At 35.2% G+C, this 12,071-nt stretch overlaps 1 protein-coding gene across 12 annotated transcripts in view; it reads right to left on the bottom strand.

The window, feature by feature from the left end:
• The window catches only part of SCEL (sciellin), a 141,928-nt gene that overhangs the window by 76,987 nt on the left and 52,870 nt on the right, over nucleotides 1-12,071 (bottom strand). For all 12 annotated transcript variants that reach the window (XM_056807979.1, XM_056807983.1, XM_056807978.1 and 9 more), the window contains one exon: nucleotides 11,840-11,905. In XM_056807979.1, coding sequence (XP_056663957.1) covers nucleotides 11,840-11,905 — 66 coding nt within the window. The remainder of the gene's footprint in view (nucleotides 1-11,839; nucleotides 11,906-12,071) is intronic.

The following is a 12,071-nucleotide window of genomic DNA, read 5'->3' as shown; positions in this document are numbered from 1 at the left end:
CCCAACTGACTTGAGTAGATAATTTGTGGGGAATGTAATGTTAAACAAATGCTTTATATTCCTCTCTTAGTAAATTTCTAAAAGGAACTTTGGTTATCTATCAGTCATCCATCTTTAGTCAGATGTCTGAATAATATGCCTTATTTTGATTTAATGGGACAGAATGGGGTGAGAGAAAGGTTGCATAACATTTTTTGTGCTAAGGACTTTGAGAAAATATAGGAGAGTGGGTCAAGGTCAAAACCGATTATTTCAATAATATAGAGAACTTTTAATAAAAATTGGCCATTATAGTTTTAAAGAGTTCCTGGGGGGGGAACCTCTCCAGGTTGCACCCCTGATTTTCCTCTCAGATTTTCTCTACAATTCTTCATAAACCTCTCCTACCTGAAACCACACAACATTGGATTTTATACATTGAAAGAACTTTTCTCCCTATCCCCACTGGCTGGTTCCTCCAAAAACCTCTAAGGAAGACACATTCCTTTCCAGCTATACTTCTGATTCACTTCTAGGATTTTCTCTACAATAATCCCCGTGCCTCATACATTCATTCCCTCCTTTATGTGTCATCAAGAATGTAAGCTCTTTGAGGGCAAGAAGTGTCTTTCTTTTGGACTATATTTGTATTTCTGGCACTTCAGAAAGTGGCTGGCACATAAGAGAGTAGGACATTTGCCCAGAGCCACACAGTTCCTACTGTAAGAGGCAGGACCTAACCCAAGTTTTTTCATATAAAAGGCCAGGTCCTTATCCATTATGCTATGCTGACTTCATGCTATGTTCTGACATTAAAAAAGACTTCTTAACTAAACTACAACTATTAACTAAGCCATCTAAACTAATTATTAACTAACAAAATTGTTAACCAATTAATTATTGACTAAACTAAATGATTATTACTAACCAAACTAAAAGAAAGTGACTATATTTAATTTTTTTCCTGAACTTTTTAGACCCAAGAAAAGGACTTCTGGGAGCTATAAGTTACTTTCTTTTCCCCTTTCGTGCTATATGTTTGAACCCATTTTTTTCCTGGACCTTTATGTACTTGTGAGGAAAGTATGACAGGGACAACATTTTGTTCCAATTGTTTTCCTATACCATACTAGTAATACTTATTTCTAAAAACTTAAAAACAAAAACCTTTTCCATGTATTTGAGACCCATTTCATAGTTTTTTTTTAGTTTGGGACAAGTGAATGTTATTAATCTTCCAAAATGATTCTAAGTTCCAAAATAGATGAATAACATGAAAAACAAAGATGTATACTAGTTATTATTGACAGTTAATTTCCTATGTAGAGGAAGTTAGGGAGCACAGTGGACAGAGAGCTAAGCCTAGAGTCAAGAAGACTCATCTTCATTAATTCAGTCTGAGATACTAGCTGTGTGATCCTGGGCAAGTTGCTTAACCCCGTTTACCTCAGTTTCCTCACAAAATGAGTGGAGAAAGATATAGCAAACCACTTCAGTACCTTTTCCAAGAAAACCTAAAAAAAGAGTCATGAAGAGTTGAATATGGCTGAACAACAACAATTTTCTTGGGAGGGAGGGGAAATTTATTGATATGTATAAAAAGGTAGAAATAGATTTAACAGTGAAAGTAGAGAAAATAAAGGAAATATTTTCTAATTGTAAATTTCAACAATATCCAATAATTTTTATTATTCCCCAAATTTATATTTCTCTTACATACTATATTTCTTTCTCATATACACACCAACCACATTCTCGCCAGCTGACCTGTTGTTGCATCTTCCAGCCTTGAGATCAGAGAACAGAGACCAGAGACCAAGCTCTTGGGGGGCTTACTTAATCCTTTTAGCTCTAAAACTCCCGAACTGGAGCTGCATTGTCCTGGTTGGTAAGTGCCTTTTCTGTCTGGTTGTTTTGAGCTTAACCCAGAATACTTCACTTTATACTCTAACTACCTCTTTCCATTACCCACCCACCTCCTCCACCGCTGCTCCCACTCACTACTTTCTAGATCTGGAACCATAATAAAATCAATACTATTATCATTACTAGTAGAAAAGGTCTATGTATCAATCTACTCCTCTATCACTTCTCATATCATCTCATCCTTTTTTTCAAATGAAAACACTATCATTCTCATATGTCATTCCCTATATATACATATTATATATAAGAGCTTGGACAAGATCACTTTTTGTGATTTGTATTTGTATTCCCTACAGTCACTGGAACATAGTAAGTGCAGGGGATATAATAATGAAAAATTCTTTTTCATTCATGAATTCACATTAGTGATTCAATTTATTGATTCATTTATAGTTCTAAATGTCAATAATCAAGTATCTGAGATTGTCATAGATTGAAGTGTGTCTATGACTTAGGAGATAACAGAGAATTGACTGAAGCTCAGAAAAGTGAATGACTTGATCATATGACTAATGAGTATCAGAAGTCAGAATTGAACACAAATATTCCTGATTCTGATTCCAGTACTCTTATTCACCATTAAAATGAGAACCAGAACTTTTCTGATAGGATATTTAAATCTATCATACTTAGATTATCTGGAAAATATATTGCAATAAATAATTTTAGCATTCGTAGTACTAGGATTGAAAGAAAAACTCTCAAAATGACAAATGTTGGAGTAGATGTGAAAAAACAGGACACTAATGTACTGTTGGTAGAGTTGTGAATTGATCCAGCCATTTTGGAGAGCAATTTGGAATTATACTGAGAGTTATAAAATTGTGTATACTCAGTGATATTGCTGGGTCTGTTTCCCAAGAAGATTGGGGAAATAGGAAAAGAAGCCATATATTCCAAAATATTTATAGAAGCCCTCTGTGGTGGCAAAGAATTGGAAACTGAGGAGCTTCTCATCAATTGGGGAATGGCTAAACAAATTATGGCATATGATTGTGTTGAAATACTAATGTACCATAAGAATGAAGAACAAATTGATCTTTTAAAAAATTGGGAAAGAACTCCACAAGATAATGAACAATGAAAAGAACAGAATCAGGAGACATTATACATAGCCACAGAACTATACTAGAAGAATATACTGAGAATGTTGTCTCCAGGAAGGGAACAGAAAGATAAAACATGAAAGACTTAGTTTATATGAACATGTTGACTTCCTTGACAATGTCCTATGTGGGGAGGGGTTGGGATACTAGTGGATGGGGTTTATTATGTAGATATGAAGAAAAGTACGTTAAATATATAGGATATTTTTATCTCATTTGTGTAATATCTTTTTCTTTATATGTAAAAATTATTATTTTCTTTGGACTTCTAAACATTTGGAATAATAATTTTTAAAGAGCCAATTTCCATGGTTCTGTTGACAATAACAAATGTTAGATGAACACCAGCAAACCATACCAAAGAATAGTAGATTGAAATGAAGTAAGCATTTAAAAAGTTCTGAATCAATAATCATAAATCATATCTTAAGTACGCAGCCCAAAGAATAATTATAAATAGACTAAAGATAGGATATATATATATATTTTTTCCACAGGAAAATTAGTTGCCAAATACATGTTAAATATAATAAGCACTATACACTTAGGAAAGAAAGACCACAATTTGCTGGGAAAGCTATGGTAGAGGAAAGTGAAATTCAAGCCAAAGCTTTGGATGGGTAGTATTTGGATAGATGGGAAAGAAAGAAGAAAGCATAGCTAAGGAGGGGGGAAAGAATCCAATCACCTAAGTAGATTAGTTGCACTACATTAGAATCAGGGGTGTATTGGAGCCAGCTAATAATGATTCTTGTTATTGACAATTGATATTGATAATGATAAAAATAATAAAAAATATTGATAATAATGATAATTGTTAAATTTTTAGCATAAGCATTTATATCTTAGAAATATTTAACACCAAAAATCAGGGCGTTATTTACTGTTTTGTTGATTTCCAGAATTAAGAAAGTGAAGGAGAAAATGTTAAAAAAGCAGATTAAACTTAAAAGTGTCATGCAAATTCTTCCCTCACCCCAGTCAATTGTTAAATATTTACCATTCAACCATTTGGGATCTCAAGCACCAGGGTGCAGAGTCTGAACTCAGATAACTCCTATAGGCATTGAAGGCCTGTGAATAGCAGATTAACATGATGCATGATGTAATTTTTAGGAAGATTAATCTGGCCACAGTTTGTAAAGTGGATTTGATTAGGAGTGACCATAAGCAATAGCAATTGGGAGACCACTGCAGTAGTTGGAGGCATAAAAATGATAAAAATCCTACCTAGACAGAAATAAAAAGGAAAGAACAAATGAGAAGAAATAGAAGTAGAAGATGTAGATTACTTATTAAAGAATTAATATAAAAAAGAGTGGAAATGAAGTCATAGTGAGAAAAGGTCAGAGGGCTAAATGACAGTATCAGCTTTGGCATTTTGTTTGTTGTTTGTGTTTTTAAAGATTATGGAATTCTGTTCATGGATGAAATCAGAGAAGATACAAATTTTAAGTGAATCAAAAAGTTAATTTTAAAAATCTGACTCCTTTAAAAATTTGATTAATAATTTCTACTGTAGCTCAAATTTCATAAAGTCTTTTTGAAGGCAAAGATCTTCTTCAGCACTTTCTTCCCATTTTCAAGGTTTACTAAAAAGCTATTTCTTAACCGTCAGTGTAAAAAGAAGCATTAAAAAGGAAGAGAAATTGTCTTTTCAAGTTTCTCAAAGGAAAAGCACTTTAAAAATCAAGAGTTTTATTATTGTATCAGTATGATTCTTTCCTTTTCAGCCTGTAAAACTGTAGTAATGTTGCTATCCCTGATAGAGAAATATTTTAGAATACCTACTAAATGTATCATCCATGACTCTAAAAAAGGAATGAATTTTTAAATTGATCAATCTGCTCTGGTACCTTTTGTCCTTAATTCTGGTGTTATAGATGCCAGCCAGTGTGTGGAAAAAAGATTACAATTCATCTCCTTTCTCCAGTTGAATCATGACCAACAAACTATAAATTGTCAAGGCAAACAGCCAAATGATGTCTGTTTTCTGCAGGCATATCTCAACTAGCTCAACTGAAGTGGGAACATGAGAAGTTAGCTCATGAATAGTCCTTCGGTTCCATATGCAGTCAGTAGTTTATAATAATGATTTGGATTAATAGATTAATAATGAATAGAGAGCTAAAATAAGAAGTGATTTTGCAAAGATATGGTCAACATTCTGAATAGTGTTGTCAACTATTTCTATCAGATTAAGACTTGGTGGATATAGAAATACACAGGAAAAAAGTTGAACCTTAGAATTCCTTGGTTAAATCTTTCCATATTTATTTTTCCACTTAAGAAAGAACCCACCAAAACTTCAAGCAAAACATATTACAAAACAGAAATCATTCTTTCCTATCCAGCTCCAATCTATTCCTCCTTCCAACCTCCTTATTTCTTTTGAGAGTACCATTATCCTTCCATTCATGTAGGTTTGCAATATAAGAATATCCTTGTCTTTTCCTTCTCCTTTGTCCTTCCCGTATCCAACCATGTACCAAATCTTGCCAGTTCTGCCATTAAAATATCTCTCATTCATCCACTTCTCTATACTTATTACATGGCTTACCACCAGTTCCGACCCTTATCACCTCTTAATTTAGATGACTTTAACAGTTTCCTAATTAGATTCGCTAATTCTATCCTCTCTGCTCATCAACCTGTCCTCCACACAATTGTGAAAATAGTTTTTCTAAAGCAGAGCCCTAACTAGGTGACTAACCTATTTAAGAAAAGTTCTCTACTGACTTTAGGATGAAATGCAAACTCCTCAGGTGGGCACTACCAGCCTTCATAATCTAGCTACATCCTATGTTTCTAGATTTATTTACACATTATTCCATTCACAAACACTTTATATTCTAGCCAAACTAATCTACTTACTATCACCAAGCCTTAGCATCCCATGTTTCACCTCTTTGTACACATCTGGAATGTACACCTTCCTCACATCTGTCTCTTAGAATCCCCAGAATCCTTCAAGGTTCAGCTTATGTTACCATATAATACAGGATAGATTTTGCTTAGCTCTCTAGTTAGAGTTCTCTCTCTCTCCATCTCTCTGTCTCTGTCTCTGTCTCTGTCTCTGCTTCTCTTTCCCTCTCTCTGTCTCTATCTCTATCTCTCTGTCTCTGTCTCTGTCTCTCTCTGAATTACGTAAAACTCTGAGAGATTGAAACACTTGTTTAGAGTCATATGGCCAGTATGTGTCAGAAATAGGACTCACTCCTGACCTGGAGCTTAATAAATACTTTTAGCCCAAAAAAGGTGAGATTTTTTGGAAAATGCCCTCCCCAACAAAACACTGCACGTAATTCTGTATGTAGTAAGGGCAATTTCAAACTAGAAAGTTCATGATAAATGTAAAAGAGGGGTTAGATCAAAACATTTGTGTTTCCTGATGACTACTTGTTAGTTTTTCAATAAGATTTTTATTGACAACTTCTGTTTTTTACACCATCATAGTTATTCTAAGTATTCTGTCCCTACCCTTCTCAGTAAGACATCTATATAACAAAGGGCAACTTGGGGAGGGGGTTGAGGGGTTGAGGTTGAGGGGGAAAAATCAACATAACAACTCCACAAAGGGTTGGGGGAGTCCTAATATTTCTTCATTTAAGCTTTATTTGATCTTTGCAATTTTGCAATACTCACTTTTAAAAAAAATTGGTGTATAGTTCTTTACATTTATAGATTATTATTTGCTTATAATTAAATGTAATAAACTGAAAATATAATGGCAGATATTAATTTACTTAGGAATCATTCCAGTTATATCAAGCTGGGAATTGTTAAGCTATCAATCAGATGTTTAAACTAGAATATAGTTTACTTATATTTGTTTACACTCCCATCTTTTCCAAAAGCATAACATTAGCAAATAGTCCCACAGAGTGAGTAGCTCAGAGCATTAGGGGGAAGGTTTATCTCATCTCATCCACTAAAGCTTTGTGTAGTTAATAATTGATATAGGAATTCTCACTGTGGCCATTGAATACCCCAGCCACCTGCTGCTACTGGCTCCAAGAACATTTCAAAAGGGAAGGATATATGAGATGAGAAAAAAATGGTATCTGTGTTGTCAAGGACAACAAGGATGGATGCCAAGTAAATTTGACTGCTTTTTTGAGCAGATAAAGGAACAAATAGGAAGGAGAAACATGGAAAGATTTACATGAACTGATACCAAGTGAATTAAGGAGAGCTAGGCAAATATTATATACAATAAATACAATGAGGAAAATGAAAAGAACCACAAAATAAATATTGAAAAATCACAAAGAATAAAGATGGTCTCATGGCTGTCTTCTCCCTCTTAGATTTCTAGCAATCAAAGGAGGGACTTTCTCTCTCCCCTCTACTCCCTAGTGTCTGTGGTACTTCATGGAAGTGTGGATCCTGACTTAATAATTGGAACATGTGCTTGCCTAGTTGGACCTGAGTCTGCTCCTCAAGTCCTTGGTTACTTCTTCAATTTTATGTTGTTGTTTTTTCCCCTTGAGTCTAGGTCCTGAAATAGTAATTCTGAGAGAGAGATATTTTCAGTGTTAGCAGCTACATGGTGTAAAAATTAAATTAGTATCTAGTAATAAAAATATTATATTTTTGAGGTTTATTGAGGATTATTAGAAATCAAGGAATAAAGAAGATATAAAATAAAAACCACGTGCCCATGGCTGATTAGCCAATTCAGAACCCTGAGTTTAGTTTACTTGCTACATCATTGCAATGGCAGAGAGAGAGCTTGGTAGACATTACTGCCAGTTAAATACCAATTGCGATCTCACCTATGTGGAGACTTGGGTGAGATTATAGGGAATTCTGGGAAATACCAAGGACTTCTGGCGATTGAAGTCTAGGGTTCAAAATCTCCATTTATACAATGGTAAGACCAAGAGCTTGCTAGTTTTCCTGAGTCAGCACTGTAGCTACTAGAAGTTCTACCACTTTTGTGGGAGAAGTTGACCACCACAAAGCTGGTACTGTAGGGGAAGTTAGGTGGCTCAGTGGATTAAGAGTCAGGCCTAGATATATGGGAGGTCCTGGTTCAAATCTGACCTCAGACACTTCCTAATTGGGTGACTCTAGGCAAGTTACTTAATCCAAAGTGCCTAGCCCTTACTGCTCTTTTGCCTTGGAACCAATATTTGGTATTGATTTCAAGATGGAAGGGAAGAGTTTTTAAAAAATGGCACTGCAATTGAAGATTCTGAAAATCCAAGCCATTCCCTGCCTGTTCAATAGCTCTGAGCTTTGTCAGTTACTCAGATATTACAAATATAATGGGAATCTTTAACTGTTCAGCAGTCCCAAAAAATCATCTTTACCTTTCAATAGATATAATAAGGATGATGGATCATTTTATGTTTTAACTATGTTAGCATACATTTTTAGTCTTGTTTTAAGCATTTTTGTGGCAGGAGAAATAAATAGCTTTCCTGTAAATATTTTGCATATTAAATACTTTTCCAGAAGTATACTAGAATACTTCGCTAGGGGGTTAGCTGGGTGGCTCAGTGGATTGAGAGCCAGGCCTAGAGATGGGAGGTCCTAGGTTCAAAACTGACCTCAGACACTTCCGAGCTGTGTGACCCTGGGCAAGTCACTTGACCCCCATTGCCTAGCCCTTACCACTCTTCTGCCTTGGAGCCAATACACAGTATTGACTCCAAGATGGAAGGTAAGGGTTTAAAAAAAAAAAGAATACTTCTCTAGACTTCTCAGAAGTTACTCTGTTAGTAACTACTGAGGAAACCTTAGATGCTAATCATATCTAAGATTTGTTGTAAAACTTCTCCCTGATCTTTGGAGTGGGGACTTAACAAGCCTGAAATAGAAAACTGCCTGGTCCCCTCTAATGGCTGATCCTGTCTCCCTCAGGACTGAAGACAGTTCACATGAAAGATGAAGCTTCTTTGTGGGAAACCTAAAATCCAGCCAACTCTCTTCCCACCTAGGTCCTGGTTAACACAAAGATTTCAAAGAAGAAGCTAACTTGATTGAACATTTTGGGTATTATGCGATTCATTCTTCATTTATTGGAATTAACTTGAATTTGAAATTAAGTAATATCCCCAAAGTACCATACAGGATAATAATGATCATAGCCCTTAAAATAAGAATACTGAGAACTGGTATAATTAAAACAGTTAAGGACCACTTTATCCAAATGCAAGTCAATTTGATCATGAAAACTACCTACTTTTATTCATGGTTATGGCTAAATAAATTATTAGCATTTATTGCTAGTTAGTACACTGAATTTGATATCATAAATTTTCTTGTTTCTTAGGAAGAAATGACTCTGATGACTTCATTTCAGTGCTCAAAACTCTTTAATGTCTCCCTAGGGCTTAGTTAATAAAGTCTAGACTTCTTAGATTGGTATTCAAGGTCCTTCTCAGTCTGTCTTCAAACTGCCTTTTCAAGTCTTATGTCTCAGTACTCTTCCTTATATAGGTTATACGTCATTTAAATTGTAAGCCTCTAAATTTGTCCACTATTTTCCTACCACTTTGCCTTTGCTGATACCTGAAAAGGTCTACTCTTCAAATCATCACTGCTGAAATTTTGATACATCCTTCAAGGTCTAGCTTAGTTGCAATATTCTCCATGAAGCCATGCCTGATTTTCCCAACCAGAAGTAAGCTCATCTTCATAAAACTTTCATAGCATCTGTTCATAGATCAGTAACACACTTTTCCTATTTGATTGGGTATATGTCTGTTTCTCCAGTCATATTGTAAACTCTTTGAAAGTAGTGTCTTCTTTGTCTTTATATCACCCCATTGTCCAATACAGTATGTTAAGGAGAGTAATTTAACACATAGTCTTGAGGATGATATATAACAAATGCTTGTTGAATGGATGTTGAAGTGATTGTCATGGAAATGCCAGAATAAAAGTGACATCTATGTAGTCTATATTCAAAATTGTTATATATTATCCAAGCTGTTTTACTCATTGTATGACAGAAGCAATTATTTACCATAAACTTTTGATGCATCTAACCACTGCCTAGTGTAGAACTCTATTTTCTGCTTTTACCATCTGCTCCCAGTGTTTTTATTTCTTTTTTTTTTAATTCTTATTTTCTGTCTTAGGATCATACTTTATATTAGTTCTAAGACAGAAGAATAATAAGAGCTAAGCAATTGGGGCTAAATGACTTGCAAAAATATGCAGAACTATGTAAAAAAGATCCTAACATCACTGACACCATGCTGGCTTGGTTACTGACCTAGAGCCAAACATCCTACAGAATAAAGTAAAAGTGGGCCTTGGAAGCATTGCTAATAATCAGGCTGGTGGAGAGGACAAAATTCCAGTTGAGCTCTTTAAAGTCCTGAAAGATGATGCTTCTAAAGTGCTGCACTCAATAGGCCAGCAAATTTAGAAAACTAAACAGTGGCCACTGGGTTGGAAAAGGCCAGTTTATGTCCCAATCCTAAAGGAGAGCATTGTCCAAAATTGTTCAAATTACTGAACAATTGCATTCACTTCACTTTCCAGGAAGGTTATGCTTAAAATTTTGTGAGGGTGACTTCAGCAACATGTGAACCAAGAATGACCAGAAGTTTTCAAAGAAGCAGAGGAACTTGAGACCAGATTGTCAACATTCTCTAGATTGTGGAGAAAGCAATGGAGTTCCAGAAAAATCGTCACTTCTGTTTCATTGAATACACTAAAGCTTTTAACTATGTGGATCACAGCAAAATGTGGCAAGCCCTCAAAAGGATGCGAGCGCCAGATTATCTTGTCTCCTGAGGAACCTGTATGTAGCTCAGGAAGCAAGAGTTAAAACTGAACGTGAAACAACTGATTGGTTTAAGATTGGAAAAGGTGTACGACAGGTTATATATTGTCTCTTTATTTAGTATATGTGCAGAGTATATCATGCAAAATGCTGAACCAAAAACTAGAATTAAGATTGCCGAAAGAAATATCAACAGTCTCAGATATGTAGAAGACATCACTTTGATAGCAGAAAGTGAAGAAGAATTAGGAATTCTCTTGATAAGGGTGAAAGAGGAGAGCATAAAAGCTTACTTGAAGTTTAACATGGAAAAATAAAAAAGAGGTCATTGCAACTGATTCCACTGACTTCCAGCAAATAGAGGAAGAAGAATGGAAACAGTGTCAGGTTTTCTATTCTTGGGCTCAAAGATCACTGCAGGCAGCGACTGAAGCTATGAAATGAAAAGATAGTTGTTTTGGGAAGGAAAGCTATGGCAAATCTGGGCAGTATGACTAAAAATCAAAGCTATCACCTTGCCAATAACGGTTTGTGCAGTCAACGCTATGATTTTTCCAGTAGCAGTCATATAGCTCTGAGGATTGGATTATAAGGAAAGCAGAGTACCACAGAATCTGTACTTTCCAATTGTGGTACTGGGGGAGATATTTGAAAGTCTCTTGGATAGCTAGGAGATCAAATCAGTCAATACTTTAAGAAATTAATGAAGACTTCTTTGGAAGGACAAATATTGAAGCTGAATTTAAATACTTTGGCCACAAAACAAAAAGATAAGACTTGTTTTTAAAAGACCCTGATGCTGGGGAAGATTGAAAGAAAAATAAGAAGGGGATAGCAGAGGATGAGAGGGATAGATAGGATCATGGAAGCAACAAGCATGAGTTTGGATAGAATTTGGGACATAGTGGAGGACAGAAGGGACTAGCTTACTATAGTCCTTGAGGTCACAAAGAGTCAGACATGACTGAACTACTGGACAACAACAATATTCCAAAGTATCTCAAATAACAAAGTTAAAAAAAAATAGAACCAATTCTCCTATAAAATCACTCGGCAAATGTGTTTGGTCTTTCTTCCTTACCTTCTGTTTCCTGCTGCATTCTGGATAGTGTTATAACCTGGAGGTGGTGGTGGAAACCAAGATTGTCTGTTAAAAAATAACACATGTTACAAACAGAATGTTCAGAAGGCCTAAGCTCAAAGCCATATCTGTTTAGGATCAACTTAAGACATTTAGCAGTCAAAAAGACAACTTATTTAATGTTGTGTTATTTTTTTTCTAACTACCAACTCTTGAAAATAGAATGGAAGAG

This window comes from Monodelphis domestica, chromosome 8 (assembly GCF_027887165.1).
Source record: "Monodelphis domestica isolate mMonDom1 chromosome 8, mMonDom1.pri, whole genome shotgun sequence".
In the NCBI taxonomy this organism is placed as follows: Eukaryota; Metazoa; Chordata; class Mammalia; order Didelphimorphia; family Didelphidae; genus Monodelphis; species Monodelphis domestica.
The sequence above is the reverse complement of the archived record's forward strand: the minus strand, read 5'-3'. Positions and strand labels throughout refer to the sequence as shown.